General features: G+C 39.8%; 1 protein-coding gene across 1 annotated transcript; it reads left to right on the forward strand.

The window, feature by feature from the left end:
• Positions 1–25,014, forward strand: SPCS2 (signal peptidase complex subunit 2). Its single transcript, XM_057553461.1, has 5 exons — positions 1–150; positions 12,618–12,701; positions 13,306–13,465; positions 18,033–18,168; positions 24,230–25,014. Exons 1-5 carry the CDS (start codon positions 37–39, stop codon positions 24,414–24,416), a joined length of 681 nt encoding a protein of 226 aa, XP_057409444.1. The 5' UTR covers positions 1–36; the 3' UTR covers positions 24,417–25,014.
• Positions 25,015–25,808: the final 794 nt, after the last annotated feature.

Below are 25,808 nucleotides of genomic sequence, written 5' to 3' on the forward strand. Positions count from 1 at the left end.
CAAGTAGGAGGGGAGAGAGACGCAGAAGCAAGAAAGATGGCGGCGGCGGCTGCTCAGGGTGGGAGAACCGGAGGTGGCGGAGGCAGTAGTGGGGCTGGCAGTGGTTCCAGCTGTGGGACAGGCAGTAGCCGCAGCGGCTTGCTGGACAAGGTGAGAAGTCGGTTCTTGGGGGCAGGCGAGGCCTGGGGACGCCCGGGAGGCGGCGAGCCCCCTTTCCCATCCTCGCCCCCGTTCCTATCCTCGCCCCCCTTCTGCGGCTTCCCAGGGGGAGTTCTCGTCTGGCCCACCGTGGGAGCCCTACGGGCGCTTGTAGTCCGCTCCCTACACACCTCAAACCCGGGCTCTCTCCTTTTTAGGACTTCTTTTCTTTTCGGAAGTGTTTGGTCCTTAATGCCGGCCACTACAGCTTCTTAGGAATATTCGATTATTCTCACATTTCAGTGCGGCCATCGCTTTTCCTTGGTGGTGCTGGGGCCACTGTTGAATGTGCCCATTTTACCGATAGGGAAATGTGAATCCTGACTGAATGAAAGCCGCTGTTCGAAGTCATTAGTCTCCAATCTCCCCATCACGACCGCCACACTTGTGTGCTGCTACAGATTCTAGAGTGCTCTTGGCCTTTTGCTTACTGAAGTTTCTAGGCGTTTTATCTCGGTACCCCGAATACAGAGCTTCGAGTATTGACTTCCCCTACGCGCTGACAGGAAGCCTTTAAGATTTATCTTTTTTTCCTGTCTCCTTCTTCACCCTCCCCCATCCTTCCCTCCCCCCTCACGCCTGCCACCAAGTGCCCTAGGTGACTCGTATTCATGAGCTTGCTGCCTGCTCAGGTTTACCTCTTCTCCCTCTCCACCCATCCAGTTGTGTTTTTTTGTTTTGTTTTTTGTTTGTTTGTGTTAATGTGGTCCTAACAACAAGGGCTTAAAAGAAAAGGAAAAAAAAGGAAAATTCTTTTCCTGGGTTGGCCCTTCTTACCCTTTGCATAGCATCTTGAGAGAAACAGTTGCGTGTAGGTCTGGGTCCTAGTACTGGTTCTGCCTCTGATTAGCTGTGTGACCTTGAAATGTGCTTGTTCTCCCTGTGTTTTGTTTCCTCATCTGTAAAATGAGGGACTTAGCCTTTACCCTAAGGTTCCTTCCAGTTCTCTCATTGTAGGGCCCTAAGCCAGTTTGATGAGAAATGTTAAGCATGGGGTCTTTAACATAGTAAATAGTCAGGATTGTTTACTTTAATTGGAAACAGCTTTCAGACTTCTTTGTGCTTAACACATGGTAGGTGCTTAAGAAATGAATACATGATCATATCGAGGGGTTTGGATCCAGATCTTTTTGCTTCTCTTTTTGGGTGTCATTGGTTTTGAATTACATGGTTCTCACACTCTTAACCCTTTTTAAGAGATAGGAACATGTTCTGGGAGTTGGGATGGTGAATCGCTCCAAGGTATGTGAAAGTGTTGAGAATTGATGGTCATTTTCATACACAGATCCTGCCTTCCTGCTGGGTGAACACCTCACGGCCTATGTTCATTCTGTCCCATTGAGTGCTCTTGCTCTTTGCTCCACTTGGATCATCACCAGCAAACATTAAGCATGGACAGTCTGCTAAGGCAGTGATTACTGAAAAGTGTACGGCATCAGTGTGTTTTGGAAGAACCTGTGTTTGGGGGTCATAAGATTTGGGCTTGGACGTAGATCTGCTAGTTTTAAACTGTATGAAGACTGGCAAGTCAGTTAACCTCACCAAGCTTCCCTTTCTTTTTTTTTTTTTTTTAAGGATTTTCTTATTTATTTATTTATTTATTTATTTATTTATTTTTGGCTGTGTTGGGTCTTCGGTTCGTGCGAGGGCTTTCTCCAGTTGCGGCAAGCGGGGGCCACTCTTCATCGCGGTGCGGGGACCGCTCTTCATCGCGGTGCGCGGGCCTTTCTCTATCGCGGCCCCTCCCGTCGCGGGGCACAGGCTCCAGACGCGCAGGCTCAGCAATTGTGGCTCACGGGCCCAGCTGCTCCGTGGCATGTGGGATCTTCCCAAACCAGGGCTCGAACCCGTGTCCCCTGCATTAGCAGGCAGATTCTCAACCACTGCGCCACCAGGGAAGCCCAAGCTTCCCTTTCTTCACCTGAAATATTAGGGTTTTGGGGAGAATCAAATGAGATGATATACGTTAATGATCTCTGTAACCTATAGTATCTAATACAGAGGTGTGATGGCAGAGGAAAAAAATCGAGAATCCTACTGTCAGAAAGTACTCAGTATAGCTGAGTATAGGACATGAGGTACCCAAAATATTAAACATAAAACTATTTGGTATTCACTTGTGTACTTTTTACAGAAGTTAAAGTGAGAGACTGATCCCTGAGATCTAATTGAGACGGAGATGAGAGCCCTAGGGAAAGACCTCATGTTTGAGAGTGGAACTGGGACCTTATTTTGAGAGAGAGACAGAGAGAGACAGACGGCATACGAGTTAAGAATGTCCTTGAACAAAGGTACACGGTGCCTGATGTTTCTCAGGTACTGAGTTGACTGACTGTTCTCTAAGACAGGGGTCCCCAACCCCCAGTTCCTGTTAGGAACTGGGCCGCACGGCAGGAATGGGGTGCCAGCGAGCAAGGCTTCATCTGTCGCTCCCCATCGGTCGCATTACTGCCTGAACCTTCCCCGTGCACCCACCACAGTCTGTGGAAGAATCGTCTTCCACAAAACTGGTCGCTGGTGCCAAAAAGGTTGGGCACCGCTGCTCTAAGAGACCTGTAATGACAAGTAGGTAGAATCAGATGAAGAAGGGCATGGATTGCTTGAAGTAGAAGTAAGAAGGAAGCCTGTTGAAGGTTTTTGAGCCTAATATATAAAGTGGTTTTAGAAAAGTTATTCAAATAGTTTGGAGTGGTAGAAATTAGAAGTCTTCTAATAAGGCCTCATACCATACTAGTATATGGGGTTTAATATAAAAAGAAAGACAAGTTTGAGTTCTAGTGCAGCATATTAAAAACTACATGGTCTTGGATAAGTTATGATATCACTGAACTTAAATTTCCTTATGTGTACATTGTGGATGCCCATGCATATTGCAGGCTTTTTTGTAAATATTAAGTCATAATATTGGTGAATGTTCTTTGTACAGGGCTATAAAAATAGAATGATAAGGTGAGGGGAACCCTAACTTGAGTAGCAGAGATAGATAAAACGCCTCAGAAAGGAGCACTTGGCAGAATTAACTAAGAAGTGAGGTGCCGAGGAGAGAGAAAATAAGTCAGGAGCTGTTTAGGTGCTTTTTCTTGGAGAGCTTCATTTCAGCCTTACATTGAGTTGTTTTTCCTCCGAAGTCTCTGGCATTTATTGCACATGGGAATTAAGCTGTCACTTAATATGACATACTGTTTTATATTGTTCTACCAATTTGTCCGGTTTCCCATGAGACGTTCTCTATAGTGATCAACACAGAATAAATACTTGCAGCATTGAATTTAGCAGAGAAAAAACTTCAGATCCGCCACCCCAGTCTTCAGAAACTGCCTTAGAGGATGATGCCTCTATTTGTCTGAAAACTGAGGGTACTGTGGAAGAGAAAATGGGGAAAAAATGTTACTCTCAGTGGAGCAGGAGCTGAATGAATAGAGAAGCTTTTGCTCTGTGGGAATGAGAGGCTGTTACCTTACAGTTTCTTTAATTTGATTTGTCTTGATTTTTTGGAGGGTTTTTATTTTATTTCTTGCAGCTTTGGTTTTACTTGCCATGAAGAAATGTAACAGAGATGCAAATGTGCTTGTAGTTTTCCCTAAGCAGATGTGAGTTTCTGCTTCTATGAAACTGACTTTGAGAACAAAGCAATTTTAGTTTCCTGATCTTAAAGATAGGTATGCAAATATAACCTTCCAGCTTCCATCACAGAATAACTTAGATCATTGCAGTAAGTTATTTTTCCCAAAATACATCAAAGCATTTTGTTCTACGTAGCAGGCTATAAAAATTGTTTGCTTTATTTGTTTTGGCTATTAAAATTGACATGTGGCATTAAAGCATGCTTTCCAGAACTATATCCAAATTCTTTTAACCTCATAGTTGGATTTCTGTCTCCTGGCTGGATTTCTTTTGACTATTAAAATTGTTTTGGCTATTAAAATTGACATGTGGTATTAAACCATGCTTTCTAGAAGTTATATCCAGGCCCTTTTAACTTCATACGTGGATTTCTGTCTCCTGGCTGAACTGTCAACCTGATCTTAAAGTACAGCTTTTATACCTTAGTAGCTGAGAACATAGGTTCTGGAGCCAGGCTGGCTGGCTGGCTTTGAATCCTTGCTCTGCCACTTAACAGATATATGTTCTTGGGCAAGTTAATAAATCTCTTTGTATCTCAGTTTCCTCATCTGTAAAGTGGCGATAATAATAGTATTTACCTTAAAAAGTGGTTTCTGGCACATAGTAAGCACTCAGCAAAACATGTATAGCTGCCACTAACTAGCTTGTTACTCTGGATTTCAGCTTCCTTAGATAATATTTTTTATAACATATGAAGACTGTCTACATCAGACGCTCTTGGGGTTTTAGTTAAAAATACAGATTTCTGGACCTCATCCCAGACCTGAATCAGATTCTCTGGGGCTGGGGCCTGGACAGCTGCATGTTTTCACACATAGCTGTTTATTTATTTATTTCCTCTACATTTTAACAGTTACATCCAGGTTGAGAACTAAGGGGTTTTTTTCTTGTTTGGTTTTTAACTATTCTGCTTAATCAATAGTGATTTCTCTAAAATGTTTATAATGAGGAGACCTTGAAGTTCATGTGTTCAGCCTCCTCATTTTATAGACATGGACACAGTTGGAGAGGGGAAGATGAAGCAACTTGTCCAAGAGCACACAGCAAGTTAGTTACAATTCCAGAACCTGGCTTCCCAGCTCTTAATCCAGTACTCTTACCTTACTTAGTACATTGCCTCTCATACTGGAGCAGACCATGTGCTAGCTAATGTAGTAGTGGAAAGAGCATCTGTTTTTGAGGTTGGAAGACCTAGGTTGAAGCCTTGGCTTTGTCACCCACCAACGTGTGTCCTTAGACAGGTCATATATACTCTTTTGCTCTCTTCGATGGGATCTTAGCTTGCCAGACTCGAACAGGGTGGTATGCCTGTACCCTAACCCAGCTCTGACAAAGAGGGTGAACAGTCTTATGGCAGTACTGTGATATGTGTGTTTGTGTTTAAAGAAACAAGATGCAGGCTTTTAATACTGTTTTGCAAACTAAACTTTAAAAGCATCTCAAAACTCATTTTTGACTTAATCAAAATTAAAAACCTTTTCGTGTCAAAGGACATTATCAAGAAAGTGGAAAGACAGTCCACAGCATGAGAGAAAATGTTTGCAAATCATATCTGGTAAGGGTCTAGTATCTAAACTATATAAAGAATCTTACAACTCGATAATAAAAAGACAAACCAGTTTTTAAAAGAATAAAGGATGTCGGACTTCCCTGGTGGTGCAGTGTTTAAGAGTCCACCTGCCAACGCAGGGGACATGGGTTCTATCCCTGGTCCGGGAAAATCCCACATGACGCGGAGCAACTAGGCCCATGTGCCACAACTACCAAGCCTGCGCTCTAGAGCCCACGAGCCACGACTACTGAGCCCATGCACCACAACTACTGAAGGCTGCACTACTAGAGCCTGTGCTCCACAACAAGAGAAGCCACTGCCATTAGAAGCCTGCACACTGCAACAAAGAGTAGCACCCACTCATTGCAACTAGAGAAAGCCCACGTGCAGTGATGAAGACCCAGTGCAGCCAAAAATAAATAAATAAATAAATAATTTTTTTTAAAAAAAGAACCTGTCATTGCTTCCCCAACATTGATTTTAAAAAAAGCAAAAAAAACGATAAAGGATGTGAATAGACATTTCTCCATAGAAGATATACAGATGGCCAGCAAGCACATGAAAAGATGCTCAACACTATTAGCTATTAGAGAATGCAAATCAAAACCACAATGAGGGGCTTCCCTGGTGGTGCAGTGGTTGAGAGTCCGCCTGCCAATGCAGGGGACACGGGTTCGAGCCCTGGTCTGGGAAGATCCCACATGCCGCAGAGCAACTGGGCCCGTGAGCCACAACTACTGAGCCTGCGCGTCTGGAGCCCATGCTCCGCAACAAGAGAGGCCGCAATAGTGAGAGGCCCGCGCACTGCGATGAAGAGTGGCCCCCGCTTGCCACAACTAGAGAAAGCCCTTGCACAGAAACGAAGACCCAACACAGCCAAAAATAAATAAATTAATTAATTAATTTAAAAAAATACTATCATTAAAAAAAAGATTACAATAATGGCTGGTAAGTTGTTCAAAATTAAAAAAAAAACACAATGAGATACCAGTAGTATGGCTATAATAAAATAAGAAAAATAACCATTATTGGTGAAGATGTAGTGATATTGGAATCCTCCTACATTTCTGATGGAAATGTAAAATGATGAAAGTTAAGAAGAGTTACCATATGGCTCAGTATATCCCACTCCTAGTTATAAACTCAAGAGAATTGAAAATGTGTGTCTACACAAAAACTTGTACACATGATCGTAGCAGCATTATTCACAATAGCCAAAGGGTGGAAGCAACCCATAAAAGTGTGGTATATCCATGCAGTAGAACATTATTTGGCCATAAAAAGGAATGAAATATTGACACACGTTACAACATGGATGAACCTTGAAGATGTTATACTAAGTGAGAAAAGCCAGTCACAAAAGGCCACATATTATATGATTCCATAGATATGAAATGTCCAGAATAGGCAGATCCATGCAAACAGAAAGTAGATTAGTGGTTGCCAAGGCTGGGGGTGGGGTGGTGGTAATTGGAGTGACTGCTTATGGGAATAGGGTCTCTTTTGGGGGTGATGAAAATGTTCTGGAGTTAGATGGTGATGATTGCACAACCTTGTGACTATAATAAAAACCACTGAATTGTACATTTTTATTTATTTTTTAAATAAATTTATTTATTTTTGGCTGCGTTGGGTCTTTGTTGCTGCGCGGGCTTTCTCTAGTTGCGGTGAGCGGGAGCTACTCTTTGTTGCAGTGCGGGCTTCTCATTGTGGTGGCTTCTCTTGTTGCAAAACACAGGCTCTAGGCGCGTGGGCTCAGTAGTTGTGGTGCACGGGCTTAGTTGCTCCGTGGCATGTGGGATCTTCCCAGACCAGGGCTCAAACCCGTGTCCCCTGCATTGGCAGGCAGATTCTTAACCACTGTGCCACCAGGGAAGGCCAGAATTGTACGTTTTTAAATGGTGCGTTTTATATGTGAATTAGATCTCAATTTTAAAAACATTCTTTTTATTTTTACAGGGTTTATTGAGTAACCTTTAAAGCTTCAAACTATTATTTTTTTAAACTATTTACCACTATATACACAGTGGTATCAAAGGTTTTAACAACCTCTATCAGCCCAAGTCCCTTCTTTAGCTGTTGCCTGCACCATTTCTCTGTACTGACCTCCGTCTTGTCAAATCTCAGTGGTGGTTTTTCTTATTACCTGGCCTTGAGTATTTGACTCATCGATCACTTCTTTCTTGAAATATTATCTTTATGTGGCTTCTAGAACACCATGTGCCCTGGGTTTCCTCCTTCTCCACTTATCTGTCTTTACGGTTGTTATTTTTTCTTCTGACTTGTAAATATCAGCAAGCCCCTGGCCCTCTCCATGTACACTCATCCCAAGGAGATAAACAGTGTCATGGCTTAAATTCCATCTTTAAGTTGATGACTTCCACATTTATATTTACAACCTGGACGTCTCCTCTGAGCCCAGATTTATATGTCTAAATGCTTACTTGTCATCTCCACTTTGATATCTGTTAGGTGTATTAGACTTAAGTAGCCAGAGCCAGTCTACTTACCTCCAGTTACTCTGGTGTTGCCACTAATACTCATGCTCATAATTATCGTGTGGTCATTTCTAACTTCCAACTTAACTCCAGTGATAACTGTAGCCAATAATAAGCCACTATTAAGCAAGTAATTTTCTTTGCAGTATTTCTTGCCCATTTTTATAAAAAATAGATGGAAATTGAAGATTAAGTATGTTGCCAGGAGCTATAATACTCTCTTTGAGATATCCTGGTATTTCTGAATTGGAATCTAAATTAGATGATAGTAAGCATTCTCAAGACAGACATCGTTTGCTCCCCAAATTGAACATTTTTTCCTTATTTTAAACTTACTGCTTTCTGATCTTTTCCCAAATAAGTGCATATGGGAGGTAGGGGTGCATATTTCCAACTCAAAAAGTATTTCAGCTTCTGAGTCTGCCATCAATTTTCATAATCTTATTTTGGTTTAGAAAATTCTGAAATCAATGTAACTGTAGAGCTTAAACATCTCAAACTCATCATATACAAATGGGTATTTCTCCTTTTTCCTCCTCTGTTCCTTCTCTTGGAAAACAATATGGCAGCTCAGAGAGTTATCTAAGCCAGAATTCTAGTAGAATGGTCATCTCTATCTTCTCTCTTTCATGTTTCTTATAACTAGTCTGATGTTAAGTCTTGCCAGTTCTACCTCATAAATAATCCCCTTTCATCCCCTTGCTGCTGCTCTAATTCAGGCCCTGCATCTAAATCAGACCCCATCTGATGTGTTTATCTCCAGTCTTACTCCCCTCCAGACCATCTGCTAGGTTGCCACTAAAAATGACTTTTTTAAAAAATATAAGTTTGATTGTGTTGTTCACCTGCTTAAAATATTCTCCACTGCTTGTTTCAGAATAAGGTCCCAAGTCCCCTAGCCTAGTAAATAAGGCCATCTAGAATATGCTCCCTCTGTCATGTGCCTCATCTCCTACTACCTTCCCCCTTTGCAGCCTACATCCACTTTGTAAACTGAGAGAGACCAAAGAAGAGAGAAAAAAGGTTTATTAATTTTTCTTAGAGCCATGTTCAGTTCTTTTAAAATCAGAGCAGGGTCCTTCCATTGGCACAGCTCACTTCTGGAATCCTTCATCTCTTCAGTGTGAATTGAGGAATCCTTTGAGTCTTACTGCCCAGTTGTCAAGCTAAGGAACTTTATGAACCAATCCACTGAGATCTTTATCACTGCATAACTTTACTTCTGTTTTCACTGCTACTAAAATCTTTTTATTATTCAAATTTGCAGTGGAGAATAACTGAAGTAAGTCTTTGTAATGTTCTATCAAAGCCATCAAATGCATAATTTTTGTGTATGGTTCGTCATCCAGGTCTGGCATCAGTGTGCTGGTTTGATAAAGTGTTTTATGTTGATAGTGGCAGGGAAGTAATTTCTTTAAGATAGGCCTTTTTTTGAACTATATTTTCAGTCAAATAGCAGTTGGTTTTAAATGGAGGAAAATGGAAAATTCCAAATATTGTGTATCCTGCAGGTTTTATTGGCATATTCAAGATTAAAATCTTTTTAAGATTTTTTTTGTTATTAACTATAACTTATTAGATAAGAATCAAGATACTTTGTATGGCTGTCATTTCAGGGGTCTGTGTCCTTTTGTTTTTATGGCTAATAATTCCTTTCCTTATATTTTGTGGGAAGCAGTGTAGAATAATGAAAGAGCACAGGTTTTGAAATTATGAAAACTTGATTGAGTCCCAGCTTTACCACTTCCTAGCTTTCACCTTGGGCAAATTTCTTAAACCCTTAGTGTTATCTGTAAAAGGAGGATGCTAGTCAGTTTGGGCTGCTCTAACAAAAATACCATAGACTAGATAGCTTAAACAACCAAAATTTATTTCTCACAGTTTTGGAGGGTGGGAGGTCTGAGATCAGGGTGCCAGAACGGTTGGGTCTAGTGACAGCCCTCTTAACTGGTTACAGACAACTTTCTTGTATCCTCACATGGTTAAAACAGAGTAAAAGCAAGTTCTCTCATGTCTTTTTATCAGGGCACTAATCCCTTTCACAAAGGCTCTACCCTCATGACCTAATTACTTCCCAGAGGCACCACCTCCTAATACCATCACATTGTGGTTTAGGATTTCAACTTATGAATTTGGGTGGCGGGAGGAGGGTGGAGATGATGGACAGAGGCTGGAATAAGTAAACCAAGAAAAGAGTAAGACATGGTATCTAAGAAAAGGAGAATTAGCCCAAGAGGAGGTTAAGGGAACCCCCCCGGTCATAGTAAAGGGAGATTCCAGGATGACAGTTAATACAGCAGGACTGGAAAGAAATCCACCCAGATTGAAGCAGTCCCGAAGGCTCCAAGAGAGATTTCTCCAGGAAGATGAAATTCACAGAATGCTGAATATGATTGCAAATATTGAAAGGAGAGTTAAACAATTGAGGAAGAATTTGAGAATATATTGGTGAGAAATACGTTGTATGATTAAAAACAGCAACAAAAACAATAGTAGCTCCAAGAAAAGCAAAAAGCTATGCAGGAAAGAAAAAATAATCCTAATATACATGACTCATCTGTGAATAGCATTTATGGTCATATTGTAAACTCCAAATAATGATCTAGCAAAAACTAAGGTATAAGACCAAATCAATATTGATCTACTATAACTATATTAAAAAGATGGTGAGGGAGGAGCTGGAAAAATAAATGTGAAAGTGGCAGGGGATGAAGTGGTTAAATCTCATCTTTCATGGTGAAAAGTCAATAGACTTAATGCTGAGAACTGAAAATAATAATATAAACTTTTTTTTTCCCCCCAGAGATGTGGATACCCAAAAAATCAGCCAAAGGAGTTGAAATTAGTGCCTGTCTCTGGGGAGTGGAAAATGACAATAGAAAGAGTCTTAAGGGGAGGGGAAGCAGGACTGCTGTTTTTTTTTATAACTTACAGAACTCTTTAAACCGTGTGTGTGTGTGTGTATATATATATATATATATATATATATATATGATGTTGGTGCAAATAATAACTAAATAAGTCAATACTTGTGATTGTTGATTGTGCTCAATATACACATATCTATAATACACAGGAGGGAATGAGGGGAAGAAGAATTGTGTGCAGAGTTACCACATCCTTACAAAAGGAAGGTAATTTGCACTTAGGGTTGAGGAAGAGAAGAGTGAGGAAGAGAAGATAGTTTTTAAAATACCCTGAATAGCAATAGAGGGTACATGACCAGTATCATACATTTCAGTTGATGGGCAGTTTTTGAGAATGATAGAAAATGTCCATCCTCCTGCCTTTTTTCCAGATGTGTCTCTGTACTACAGCAGAGGTGGTATTTGCTTTGATATAGGCTAAGGTTTTTCATATACACAGAATGGATGATGCTCCTATCTCTTCAGAAATCAATTATAAACTTTCTTGTTTATGTAATTCACTGGAAATGTTCCTGTTCCACTTACTGAAGATCCTTCTAGGTACCAGTGGAGTTAGAGCTGAGACTATTTTAGCATATTTTGTAATGGCTTCTTCTGTGTTTTATCCCCCCAAATTGCCAAGAAGTTATCCTCTGAATTGTAGAGGCAAGTTTCTTTTCTGTGATGCACTGCAGGTAGTGATGTGTGGCTGGGTTTCTATGAGAACATAATTTTCTTTTTTTTGGAACGAGCCAAAAAATTTTAATGACTTTGATTCACAAATAATTCAAATTCTGTTATGGATTCTGGCTGTACAAGTTCTTTCTTTTGCTTGCTATTGTCAAAATGGGATTTACTAAACTAAGTGTAAGTGAGCTATTTAGCTAGATAGCCTGTGAATTTCTTCTTGGTTCAATTTGTATTTTTAAAATTAAGTGTCATGTTTGATTTGTAGGCTGGCAGGCTATGAGAATCATTATTACAACATGCTTCCACTAGTAATTTTCTCAAAGAAAATTCTTGTTTTTATGAGACACAAAGGGGAAAGGCCTTGCTTGAGTTTTAATCACTTGAGGTATGACTGTTTTAGTTCATGTTTTTTCCCCCAACAAACTTCACAGAATAGTTTTTCTTTTTTGTGTAATAGTATATAGAATCAAAAAATTAAGTTTGATGAATTGTATTTCTACAGTCCTTTAAAATCTTCTCACGTTTTACAGATGTTTGTTCCATCTTTATTTCTCGTATGCAGCATCTCTGAACTTGTTCTCAGTCAGAACAAAGTCATGTACCTAACTGGTGATAGGACTCAGTTCAAAATGTTCTTTCCAACAGACTACACTGGATTTGCTGTTTTCCTACAGTTAAGACATGCTGATAAAATATAAAAGTTGTTAGCAGACAAAAATGTATTAAAGGAGACCTTCGTCATTTTGTTAGCATCCGAAAGTTCATGGATGTATATTGTCTGGGTTTTGTGGTCACAGAATGAAAGGATGAACAAGTGCAATTCCTTTCTATTCCCACATTTTAGTAAAATGGGGATGGGATATTTGAGTTCACACTGTAGTCTCTGCAGCCTACGTAAGTGTTCTGGTTTTGGCCTTGTACATTTGACTTTCTAGCATGGAGACTGGCAACATCATACAAGTACCACCTGATTCTAGTGACCTAGTCTCCTTCAACTTCATTTTCAAGTGTCTTGTCTTTTAGCTGTCCAACATCAGAAGAGAGAATAAATGTTATATATACTTGAGAATGCTCTTAAGGAAGTAGTTCATTTTACTTTTAGTAAGATGCCGTATCTCTTAACGCACAACTTATCTGTTTGTTTTACAGTGGAAGATTGATGATAAGCCTGTAAAAATTGACAAATGGGATGGATCAGCTGTGAAAAATTCTTTGGATGATTCTGCCAAAAAGGTACCTCCTTTGGGGGTGGGGAGCGGGGAGCCTGTTAGTATGTAGACAGCTGACGGCACATCTCTTGCAGGGTTTTTTCCTTCTATGACTTAGAATGACTTTAGTCTTCAGTGTTACGAATTGAACCAGAAAGCATTTTCTAAAATCCTTGCACTGTATATAGGGGAACAGGTGTTAAAATATAATTGTTAGTTACCTCAAATTTCTCTTCAGAGTCTCTAATTTTTGAATTCCAGAAAGCTGGTAATCTATCATTTTTGAGGTTAATTAGCCTAGAGGCAAGAGGGTTGAGGGAATATAGGACATTCAGCCATGATGGGTCATCTCTGTATTTTAAAAGGGAAAAGAAAAGTTTAGCTTCATTCTAGGGAAGAAGATGAGGATTTAAAAAAAAAAAATGTATGAGAAGTTGATGAACTTTTTCTCTGGGATCTTTGTAAACAGGTTGAATCTTTTTTTTGCTCGGAGTGGCAAAATTCTGATTGGAGATAACAACTTGGTCATTTATATGATTAACATAACTTTCATCATGGAAATTAAGAATAAAAGCAGATACAAAGAGGGAGGTATTCCTATTAGCTTGCTTCCTTCTTCTTCTCACTAGGTACTTCTGGAAAAGTACAAGTATGTGGAGAATTTTGGTCTAATTGACGGTCGCCTCACCATCTGTACCATCTCCTGTTTCTTCGCCATAGTGGCTTTGATTTGGGATTATATGCACCCCTTTCCAGAGTCCAAACCTGTTTTGGCTTTGTGCGTTATATCATATCCTTTAAGCTCGGGTTTGTTTTCAACTGACAGTTTTTTAAAATCCCTACTGATACTCTTCTCTGCTCCTTACAAAAAGCAAACTTTCATCTTGGGGCCTGCTCATGTTAGGATTTAACATTATGAAATGTGAGCATCTGTAAATTTATGTCATAATTATCATTGATATTTTAGATTCAGTGCAGTTATTTTATCTTTGATTCTGTTTAGTTATTAATGTAGAGGTTATAATCCAAGTGTGAGCACCTAATAGGAAAACACAAAGGAATAGTGAGACCCAGCTCTTCTCATTTCTAGCCTAGAACTTAACCCATTAGACCAGGTTGCTTCAAGCCACTCATTCCAGGGTATAGGTATACCTCACTTGATTGCACTTTGCTTTATTGTGCTTCATAGATAGTGCATTATTTTTTTTTTTTACAAATTGAAGGTTTTTGGCAACCCTGTGTGTTGAGCAGGTCTGTCGGCGCCATTTTTCCAACAGCATTTGCTCACTTTGTATCTCTGTCACATTTTGGTAATTCTCAGAGTGTTTCAAACTTTTTCATGATCCTTATATTTGTTATGGTGATCTGTGATCAGTGATCATTGATTTTACTATTGTAATTGTTTTTCGAGGCACCACAAACCACACCCATGTAAGACAACTAACATTTTAATTGATACATGTTGTGTGTGTTCTCACTGCTCCAGACCAGCCATCTCTCCATCTCTCCCTCCTCTGGGCCTTCCCTATTCCCTGAGACACAGCAATATTGAAATTAGGCCAATTAATAACCCTTCGGTGGCTTCTAAGAGTTTAAGTGAAAGGAAGAGTTACATGTCTCTCACTTTAAATCAAAAGCTTAGAAATGATTAAGCTTAGTGAGGAAGGTGTGTTGAAAGCCGATATAGGCCAAAAGCTAGGACTCTTGTGCCGGTTACCCAAGTTGTGAATGCAAAGCAGAAGTTCTTGAAGGAAATTGAAAGTGCTACTCCAGTGAACACATGAATGATAAGAAAATGAAACAGCCTGAATCCTGATATGGAGAAAGTTTTAGTGGTCTGAATAGAAGATCAAGCCAGCTACAAGACTCCCTTAAGCCAAAGTCTAATCCAGAATAAGGTGCCATCTCTCTTCAATACCAAGAAGGCTGAGAGAGGTGAGGAAGCTGCAGAAGAAAAGTTTGAAGCTCACATGGGGTGGCTCATGAGGTTTAAGGGAAGAAGCCATCTCCATAACATAAAAGTGCAAGGTGAAACAGCAAGTGCTGATGTAGAAGCTGCAGCAAGTTACCCAGAAGATCTGACTAAGATAATTAATGAAGGTGCCTATATATACTAAACAACAGATTTTCAGTGTAGGTGAAACAGATTTATATTGAAAGAAGGTGCCACCTAGGACTTTCATAGCTAGAGAGAAGCTTCAAAGGGCAGGCTGACTCACTTGTTAGAGGCTAATGCAGCTGGTGACTTTAAATTGAAGTCCTTGCTCATTTACTATTCTGAAAATCCTAGGGCCCTTAAGAATTATGTTGTATCTTCTCTGCCTGTGCTCTATAAATGGAACAACAAAGTCTGGGCAACAGCACACCTGGATGACAGCACATCTGCTTAACAACATAGTTTACTGAATATTTTAAGTCCACTGCTGAGATCTACTACTCAGAAAAAAAGATTCCTTTCAAGATATTACTACTCATTGACAATGCACTTGGTCATCCAAGAGCTCTGATGGACATGTACACTAAGATTAATGTTGTTTTCATGCATGCTACATGACATCCATTTTGCAGCCCATGGATCAAGGAGTAATTTCAACTTTCAGGTTTTATTATTTAAGAAATACACTTTGTAATGCTGTAGCTGCCATAAATAGTGATTCCTCTGATGGATCTGGGCAAAGTAAATTGAAACCTTCTGGAAAGGATTCACAATTCTAGATGCCATTAAGAACATTTGTGACTCATGGGAAGCAGACAAAATATCAAACATTAACGGGAGTTTGGAAGAAGTTGATTCCATCCCTCATGGATGACTTTGAGGGGTTCAGTACTTCAGTGGAGGAAGACACTGCAGATGTGGAAACAGCAAGCGAACTGGAATTGGAAGTGGAGCCTGAAGGTGTGACTGAATTGTTGCAATCTCATGATCAAACTTTGACAGATGAGGAGTTGCTTCTTGTGGATGAGTAAAGAAAGTAGTTTCTTGAGCTGGAATCTACTTCTGGTGAAGATGTGAAGATTTTTGAAATGACAACAAAGGATTTAGAATATTACATTAACTTAGTTGATAAAGCAGCAGGGTTTGAGAGAAGATTGATTCTAATTTTGAAAGAAGTTCTGTGGGTGAAATGCTATGAAATAGCACTGCATGCTACAGAGAAGTCGTTCATGAGAGGCAGAGTCAATGAATGCAGCAAACTTCATTGTCTTATTTTAAGAAACTGCCACGGCCACCCCAGCCTTCAGCAACCACCACCCTGCTCAGTCAGCAGCCATCTGAACATTGAGGCAAGACCCTCCACCAGCAAGAAGATTACTGCTCGCTGAAGGCTCAGATGATGGTTAGCATTTTTTAGCAATAAAGTCTTTTTTAATTAAGGTGTGTACATTGTTTTTTTTAGACATAATGTTACTACACACTTAATAGACTACAGTATATGTAAACATAACTTTCATATGCCCTGGGAAACCAAAAAATTTGTGTGATTCAGTTTATTGTGACACTCCTTTATTGTGGTGGTTTGGAACCAAACCCGCAATGTCTCCAAGGTATACCTGTTTTAGGAAAGGATCAGATTTTGGAGGTTCAGATCTGTGTCAGGTTTCCTTGAAGCTGAGGGGCTAGACTGGGAGTTACTGAGCATGAGGTATAGGTGTGGCTTGTGTATCAGCTAGAGAACCTGGGTTTGAAATTTCAAGTTGTTTTCGTGATAATTACTTTTTGGAGACTGTTTGAATGCTGCTTACTTATAAATATGAGTAGTACACACTTAGAATTATTATAAAGATCAAATGAGAGATTTTATACTATATTTAGAATATAAAGTTAAATATGTTGATAGTTTTCTTGTGGTCCCCACTCCTTCCTCCCCAAGTCAATCTATACATACTGAACTTTTCTTTTTAACGTAAAAAATATATTGAATGTCTTTCCATATTAGTATATATAGGACTACCTCATTCTAAATAGGACTACCTCATTCTAAATAGCCACCTCGTGCTATTGCATGTCTGCTATGTACTGCTATGTACTAGTTGTTGAAAACAGATCATTTTGGTAGGCAGTTTACTTTTCATAACAATCTTACCACTACCTGAAATATTTCTAAAAATTCCACTTCGGGGATTTTTCTTCAGAGGCAGTTAGAAAGCCATTGAATGAAGCAGGTTCTGATCAAGAGTGGTATTATCCAAATTGATCTCAAATCATAGTCACAGAATTTGCACCTTGACTGCTTACAGTATCAGATAAATCATCCCAGTATGAACTTTTTCACTATTAAGGCAGTTCAAAAGAATATGCCATAGGTTCTAGAGACAGTTCTCAAAAGAGTTCCAAAGATGTTTGAACAATGACAGCAACCTTATTATAGTTATATGGCCTCCCAAGAGAATGGCCTTGATGGAATTTCATTTGTTTGATTATATTTGTTTAAAACAAAACAAGATCTTGCCATTTTTATAATCACGTCATTTTTATACATAATAATAGTACCATTATAAATGTCTTCTGTGTGGTGTACACTAAAAATATATATACCATCACCAAATCTCATGACAATTCTAAAAAGTCAGTTTTATCCCCATTTTAGAGGTGACAATATTAAGCCTTGGGATAAGGAGTAATTTGTCAAGGTTACATTGGTTAAAAGCCAGAGTTCAAATCTAGGACTGCTTTACTCCAAAGCTCATACACTTTGTACTGTACTTTCCTGCCTGTCCCTTTCATAAAATTTAAATGACGCATGTACACAAAGCTCTTATGCCAGTTTCTGGCACACAGGTACTCAAGTATGATAGTTAATACTGTCAGAAACTGAGTATAATAATAAGCCTACATGTATGGAGGAAGTAATTGTCCTTATAGTAAACTAAATTGTGGTAGTCACCCAGCTAGCTCATTTGGTAGAGCATGAGACTCTTACAGTAAACTAATTTGAAGTCAGTTTTCCTCTTTTAATGACCCTTGGAATTGGTTGAGTGTGGTCAAATCCACTGTGATTATTGGTTTTGTATTGTATGGAGAAATAAGCACAAGTCTTGACAAACTAGGTTGGAGGATCTCTTTATATATGTTGTCCTTGAACAGAAAAGATGAGAGCTGATTTATGCCCTGTACCTTTTTCCTTTCTTCTTTTTTGAGATGTTCTTTGCAGAACTAACCAGAGAGAGCCTTGCTTCTCTTGCATAAACATAAGGATGAAAATGAAATAGTTAAATTTTCAGTGTTTTTATAGCAAGACAAAACTGTCTTCTTTAGGACTATCATTATGAAAGTTTTTGTAGCCCTTGCTTGTCAGTTTGTGTTATTTCTCTTTTGTGTGTATGTTTGTGTATTTTCCCCTTAACTTTATCTGAACCTATTTTGTGATGATGGGGATCCTGACCATTTATACCTCATATAAGGAGAAGAGCATCTTTCTCGTGGCCCACAGGAAAGATCCCACAGGGATGGATCCTGATGATATTTGGCAGCTGTCATCCAGTCTCAAAAGGTATGACTATCCTCACAGATTCTTAAATCCTGATGTTGGGTTTTCTCTGCGTGTTAGTCATTATCAACAGACTATTGTATGCCTACTCTTTGCAGATCATAGTGCTAGTCATATAAAATGAAGAAAGGATTGTGAACTAGAAGGTTTTCCTTAGTATTGCACTTCTGAGATTCCATTATCACAGAAGTGCTCTGAGGATAAACTGTGGGAGAAAGTACGTTGGTGGAAGAATAAAGAATGATTCTCTTTTTCCTTGTGGCCAATAAACTGAGCCACTTAGAGAGCAGAACTATAAACTATATATGTAACTGTAAAGGCCAAAGGTATGAAGTCAGTTGTCTTTGAAGAACCCTATTAGCTTCTATGTCTTCTGTGATCCTGACTGCAGTCTGTGCAATCAGGAATCTCTGAAACAATGCACTGGGCAACTCAGAGAAGCACAATTCAGTCAGCAATGGGTGTAACTGTGCAGCTGACACCTCAGGTCTTTCTAGGTATCTAGAACTGGGTTCAAATTCCAGCTTGTCTCTTTCTAGCTGTGTGACTTTTGGTATACAGGTAAACTATTTGAGCTTTAATAGAGTAAAAAATGACTCATACGGTTTTTGTGAGGATGCCAACTGGTATATATAGTTGACTCTTGAACAACAGGGGTTTGAACTGCGTGGGTCCACTTATACATGGGCTTTTTTTTCCCAATAGTAAATACTGAAGTACTGCACAATCTGCAGTTGGTTGAATCTGCAGATTCGGAACTGTGGATACAGAGGAACCACCTATATGGAGGAGTGACTATGAGTTACACATGGATATTCAACTGCGCAGAGCATCAACACCCCTAATACCTTCTAACACCCTCCCCCCGCCCCATAGTGTTCAAGGGTCAACTGTATACCAAGCGTTATGAGAGATGGCATCTGTTGAGCATTTACTATATACTAGGTATTGTGGCAACTGCACTGTCTCATTTAAACCTTAGAACAACCCATTTTAAAGATAAGAACCCAGGCCCGAAGGGTTTAATGAATTATTCCAGGGTTATAGAGCCCAAAAGTGAATTTAGCCCACATCTGAACTCATGCTCTCAGTCACTATCCTAAAAACACATGGTATAGTTCCTAGCACATAGTAGGCTCTCAAATTTTAAGTACAGTTACTCACATATATGAAGGTAAGTATAGCATCAATGCCAAACAGCCTCTCATTACCAACTTGTGGAGATATCTGTAAGGAGAAGCAGACCTTCATTCTGATGTTGCACCTGAGTTCTTATCTCCTGGCAGGACTCATAGCTGCCATTTTGGTCTCAGCTGTCATAAATCTGCACCCTGTGCCAGGCCCCTAAAGCAGAGTTGCAGAATTCTAGACCCTAGCAACATCTTGATTTCATTATTTACATTCTGACTTAAGTATTTTTTAAACAGCTTTATTGAAATATAGTTCCCATACCATAGTTAACCTATTTAAAGTAGTTCAGTGGTTTCTAGTGTTTTTAAAGATGTTTACAACCATCACCACAGTCAACTTTTATTTATTTATTTATTTATTTATTTATTTATGGCTGCATAGGGTCTTCGTTGCTGTGCGCAGGCTTTTTCTAGTTGCAGAGAGCGGGGGCTACCCTACATTGCGGTGCGCAGGCTTCTCATTGAGGTGGCTTCTCTTGTTGCAGAACACGGGCTCTAGGCGCGCGGGCTTTAGTAGTTGTGGCTCGCGGGCTCAGTAGTTGTGGCTTGTGGGCTCTAGAGCACAGGCTCAGTAGTTGTGGCGCACAGGCTTAGTCGCTCTGCAACACGTGGGATCTTCCCGGACCAGGGCTTGAACCCGTGTCCCCTGCATTGGCAGGTGGATTCTTAACCACTGCGCCATTAGGGAAGTCCCCCACAGTCAACTTTAGAACATTTTTATCCTCTCCAAAAGAAACTCTGTACCCTTTAACAATCATCTCCCTATCCCCTCATTCTCCCAACCTGAAGTAACCACTAGTCTACTCTATACATTTCCCTGTTCCGTTTATTTCATATGAATGGAATCATGTGTAATATGTGATCTTTTGTAACTGGCTTCTTTCACTTAGCATAATGTTTTCAAGGTTCAGCCATCTTATCAATATTTCATGCCTTTTTATGCCAAATAATATTCCATTGCATGGATATACCACATTTTGTTTATCCGTTTATTAGTTGAGGGACCTTTGAGTCATTTCCACCTTTTGGCCTTTAAGAATAATGCTGCTATGAACATGCATGTACAAGTTTTTGTGTGGACAAATTCTCATATAATATACCTAGGAGAGGAATTGCTGGATCATATGGTAACTCTTTTTTAATTGCTTGAGGAACTGCCAGACTGTTTTCCAAAACAACTGCACCATTTTACAATTCCACTAGCAGTATATGAGGGTTCTGATTTTTTTCACATTCACTGCTCACTTTTACCAACTGCCATATTGTTGGTGCCTGTGGAAAGGAAATATGCCACCTCTGTTCCTTCTTGTTGTAGTGAAATACAGGCTCACTCCTCTTTCCTTAGAGATGGCTCCTGGCTCATTGGCACTCTCTTTAACATAGCTTTTTTCAGAAGGCTTGATTGATGATTTCAGTATCCAAGTAGATGATTATTCCAGTACTCTGGCCTCTTAGTTTTACTTCCTCTCTTCTGATTATCTTGTTTTCTGCCATGTCTTAAATACTTATTTCCCTGGACATACCCTAGATCTTGCTATTACTGATAACTAATTACCTTCAATAATTTCATTTTTAAGTATCCCACTCTTTGACCATTGCTTTATATTTTTCTAGTTTATCTCCTTCTTGTTCTCTTGTCCGAACAGTTCTTCAGCCCCAGTGGCATCCATAATCCATTGAGCCTGCCACCTTTTCCCTGGTCCTCTTCTCTTCATTGTCTCACTTCCTCCTTACCTAGCTTAGATTCCGTGGCATTTCTGTAGTGCGGTTACTCTCTCACTGTCCTAGAGGATCTTTCATACCTTCTTCTCTATCCTCAAACCTCTTGCCCTCCTCCCCCATTTCACTCTCAGCTTCTTTTGTTTCCGGGAAGATAGCAGCAGTCAGAATTCTCCCATCGTTAACCCACTCACAGTGCTCATCATACTCTACCTTCCTTCTCAGTTCCTATCTGAAGCCTCCTCTCCATTTGTCCACTAGATTCTATCCCTTCTCATTTACTTGATGTTTCCCTCTCTGCTTGGTTATTCTTTCTGGCATACAAATATGTTGTAATTTCTCCCACCTGAAAAAGTTGTTTTTCTTTTCACATATTCTCCTCACATGGTCTTCTCATTTCTCTGCTCCCCTTTTTTCTTCTCCCATCATCTCTTGGATTTGCTTATCTTCACTTCTCTTTCCTCATTGTATTTGACCTGTCAGCAGCATTTGAACAGTGGATCACTCTCTCCTTGTTAAACTTTTTTTTTTAAACTAGGCTTGTAGGATACTGTAATCTTCTGATTTTCTTCTTATCTTAGTGTCTCTGTTCCTTAGAGTCCTCTGTGATTCTTCATTATCCCCTGTCTCTGAATTTGAAATGCCACTAGTGCTCGTTCCTAGCAGCTCTTCTCTGTCTATATTCACTTACTATGTGTAATCTTATCCAGACTTTCAGGTCTTTAAATACCATCTATAATGATGAAGATCTCTAAATCTGTATTTTCATCCTAGACCTTCTCCAAACTCCAGCTATGTCCCAGCTTTCTGTTTGACATTGGATCCTAAAAAGCATCTCAAAATTAACATATCCAAAACCTAACTCTGCTATCCCCTACCTAAACCTGCTTTTCCCCATCTAAATAGATGGCAGCTCCATCCTTATAGTTACTCAGACCAGAACTCTGGAATCATTTTGACTCCTCTATCTCAATCCTTTGAATAGGTTGTCAGCAAATTCTGTCAGCTCTACCTTCTAATTATATTCATTCTAACCAGTTACTGTCTCCACTGCGGCCATCATCTCTCAATTAGGTTACTGTAATAATGTCCTAATGGACCTCTGCAGCTGCTCTCCCTGCCCACAGTCTCTTTCCAGTACAGTGGGCAGAATGATCCTTTTAAAACGTCAGGCAGATCAACTCAATCCTCAGCGCAAAATCCTCTCATGTAGAGAAAGACCGAAATCCTAAGCATAGCTTAGAAGTCCATGCTTATCTGTTCTCTGCAGCCCCACACCCATGGACACACACTCCGCATCTCCTGTGGCTTTTATCCTCTCCCTCTCCGTTCTGTTTGCATTGGCCTCCTTTCTGTTCTTCAGACATTCTGGGCACGTGCTTGCTTCAGGGCCTTTGCATTTACTGTGTCCTCTGCCTGGAATATTCTTTTTCCAGATAGCTTGTTCTCTTACCTCTTTAGGCTCTGCTCAAACATCTGCTTAGTGAACACTTTCCATATTTAAAAGAATATCATAATTTTTATTTTATTGTTGGTTCCCTCACACAGCAAAATAAAAGTCTCAAAGACAGATTTGTCTGTTGTGTTCACTGATGTATATCCTTAGCATCCAAAACTGCCTGACATATATGGTTGGTCCTGAATAAATATTTGTTGAATTAATGAGTAACTTTTAAAAAATGCATTAGATCGTGTCCTGCCATCAGAGCCATGGAACTGGGCTCGAAAGTCCAAAAATTACTGTGATATCAGTTAGCAGCAGTTGATCAGAGCTTGAGAAAAATTTTTGAGGTGTCGAAAATATTCAGGGACCTTTACTCCTGGCTATCCAGGTTGGAAGTAACTGGCTAGACAACAATTTATTGAGCTATGATTTTTTTGAGCACTGGTTAATGATAGGCACTGTTATAACCATAACAGTGATCCTGAAAAGTAGATGGTGCTTTTCCTGTTTTAAACATGCAGAAAAAAGCAGAAGCTCAAGCCTCTGCTTCCTCTGAAGATAATACCAGCCTGACAGTCCACCGAATATGCCCTAATTAAATGGAGACAGAAACAGGTGGAGTTGCGGGGAGAAATGTCAGCCTGCCAGGGGTTGATGTTATAAACCCTCTTGAATGAGTAGAGATAGTAAAAGCCTTCAAGATACCTTAAGGTGTAGGTAGCTAAGGGATCTCTGGAGTTCATGTAGTAAAAGATATCCCTGGCCTGGGATCAGGGTAGAACCTGGAGCTAGATTGATTACAGGGAACAAGGACTGAGCAGCCTGGAATTGGGGAACATCTGTGAAAACAAGGGTTCTTCATTTATCAATAAAAATTTGATTGCCCAACAAACTAAGCTAAGAATAGAAAATAAGACAAAATCCTTGCCCTCAAGAATCTCTGAGACAGGGACTTCCCTGTTGGTCCAGTGGTTAAGACTCCGTGTTTCCGATGTAGGGGGTACAGGTTTGATCCCTGGTCAGGGAAGATCTCACATGCTGCATGGTGCAGCCAAAAAATTTAAAAAATAAATTTCACAAGTGATACGTGAAAATTAAAAAAAAAAAAAAAGAATCCCTGAGACTAGTGAAGAACAAAAATACGTAATTATCATTTCAATAGGTAATTTCACTGACAGCAAAGGAGCCTGTCATTAGACCTAGCAGATGATAGGCACTCAGTATTCGGGTTGACTATTAATTGATGGAGCATGGATGACAAAGGCAAGACATCTAACCCAGTTTGGGAAGGTTTTCCCAGAAAAGTTCATGCCCAAGTATGAACTTAACAAATGGGAACGTTTGCTATAGACAAATTAGTCTCACTAATCAGGTGAGACTGGAGAAAAGTGTCTACTAGGAATACCCTTCTAGCATAACAACGAAGCAAAGGCCAGCAGTGAAGAGAAGATGGTCCGTGTGGTTTAACAATCTATGACAAGGTAAAGGAGGCACACAGTAATTAAATCAGGGAAGACATGGCAACGCCTATGAACCAGAACTTCTATCCTGAAGGTGCCCTGGAATTTTTTTTTTTTTCTGGAAAGGATAATGCTGTATGTTCCCTATATCACTGGTAGCCAGCTCAGCCCTATTTTTCAAAAACACTTGGTGCTCTGTTGTTACTGGCTGAATGTCTGTGTTTGGTTTTTGATTTGTTATCTTTGCTTAGGTTCGATGACAAATACACTCTGAAGCTGACCTTCATCAGTGGAAGAACAAAGCAGCAACGGGAAGCCGAGTTCACCAAGTCCATTGCGAAGTTTTTTGACCACAGCGGGACCCTGGTCATGGATGCATATGAGCCTGAGATATCCAGGCTTCATGACAGTCTTGCCACAGAAAGAAAAATAAAATAGCCACTTCTAAAAGCAGCCATCTTTTGGCTGGATCATGCTGAATTGAGGGGTGAGGGAGAAAGAAACAGAGAACTTAATATGGATAAAGTAAGAAATGTAAAAAATGTCCGTTTTGTCTTGAAATTTTAGTCCATTCTGTGTAAATAGAATTTTCTAGCTCAGATGTGAGAAGTTGTAGCTCTGATATCTAGCTGTAGCCTCTTTGGTCTGCTGATTGCATTGTTTTGATTTGCTTTTCTGGAAAAGCATTTTTGCTAAAAACCGTACAGACTTCCTCCTTCATACCTAGCAGTACTTTATATAGTATAGCTTTGTGCCATGCAGCATTTGAAGACTCAGTTTTTTAAATTGTTAACCTGTTGCTGACTTTATTGTGTTAATTCCCATTTCAACAGCTGTTTCCCTTAATTCAGGATACAACTTCTTGTGTATGACAGTTTTCCTTCACACACCATTTTTGTGGGTGTGTATATATCTGACTTGGGGAGAATTGGAGGAAAAAAACCCACAGCTTTTTAATTTGTTTAAAAGAGACTTTCTGCCTGTTACATTTTGTGCTCTTAACCAATTAAAGAAGCCAATGGCATTTTTAGTTTTATTTTGTCTATGTTTTCCACTAGTATATCCCTGTTGATTTGTTTGTGCCCTTTATCAACTGCCATTTTCTAAAATTTTTTTCAATAAAAGGAAAGAAGATGTGAAAAAATGGAGTCATAGTCTTAATGGAAGGAACAGAGCAGCACATGTTAACAGTCTTACTGCTATAGGTTCCTTTTGTTTCTAGGCTGTTTCACTGGTCAGAGGCCCCTGAGAACCTGTAGGTGAGGAACTGCTAGCTTTCCAGTGATAACAGTAATGACACTCAGTACTTACTTTGTGCCACGTAGTGTTCCAGGTACTTTACATGTATTAACTCACTAGTGCTCACAACTGTCCCAAGAAAGTAGGTACTGATATTATCCCCATTTTATAGATGAGGAAACAGAGGCACAAAAATTGAATAATTTGTCACATGGCTAATGTTAGAGCTGGGATTTGAACCTGTTGTGTCTGGCTCCAGAGTTGTGAGCAGCACCGTTTCTAGTATTTTCCCATTATGGTCAGAGAAGAACTGGGCAGTTGCCCAGATCCTGTGACCTATAGGAATATTGTCCCTCTAGTCTTACATAAATACAATTCCAGCTGAGCCTGGTACCTAAAACTGTAATCAGCTTATAAGAAATCCCAGTTATCACATTTTCCTCTTTGACTTGGGAATGTTGCCCTATTTAGCACCACGCAGTAGGGGACTGCAGAACATCACTAGACAGGGAGCTGAAGCCTTGGATTCTATACTCTGTTTCCATATACCTTGGGTAGGCCGTGTAATTCTCTGAGCTTCTAGTTTCCTCT

The sequence above is a fragment of the Balaenoptera acutorostrata genome, chromosome 9 (genome assembly GCF_949987535.1).
Source record: "Balaenoptera acutorostrata chromosome 9, mBalAcu1.1, whole genome shotgun sequence".
NCBI classification, from domain to species: Eukaryota; Metazoa; Chordata; class Mammalia; order Artiodactyla; family Balaenopteridae; genus Balaenoptera; species Balaenoptera acutorostrata.

Coding starts and splice junctions, on each gene's coding strand:
- SPCS2 (XM_057553461.1), top strand. CDS start 37: ATGGCGGCGGCGGCTGCTCAGGGTGGGAGAACCGGAGGTGGCGGAGGC. Junction 151..12,617: donor GCAGCGGCTTGCTGGACAAG/GTGAGAAGTCGG, acceptor TTTGTTTTACAG/TGGAAGATTGATGATAAGCC. Junction 18,169..24,229: donor CTGTCATCCAGTCTCAAAAG/GTATGACTATCC, acceptor ATCTTTGCTTAG/GTTCGATGACAAATACACTC.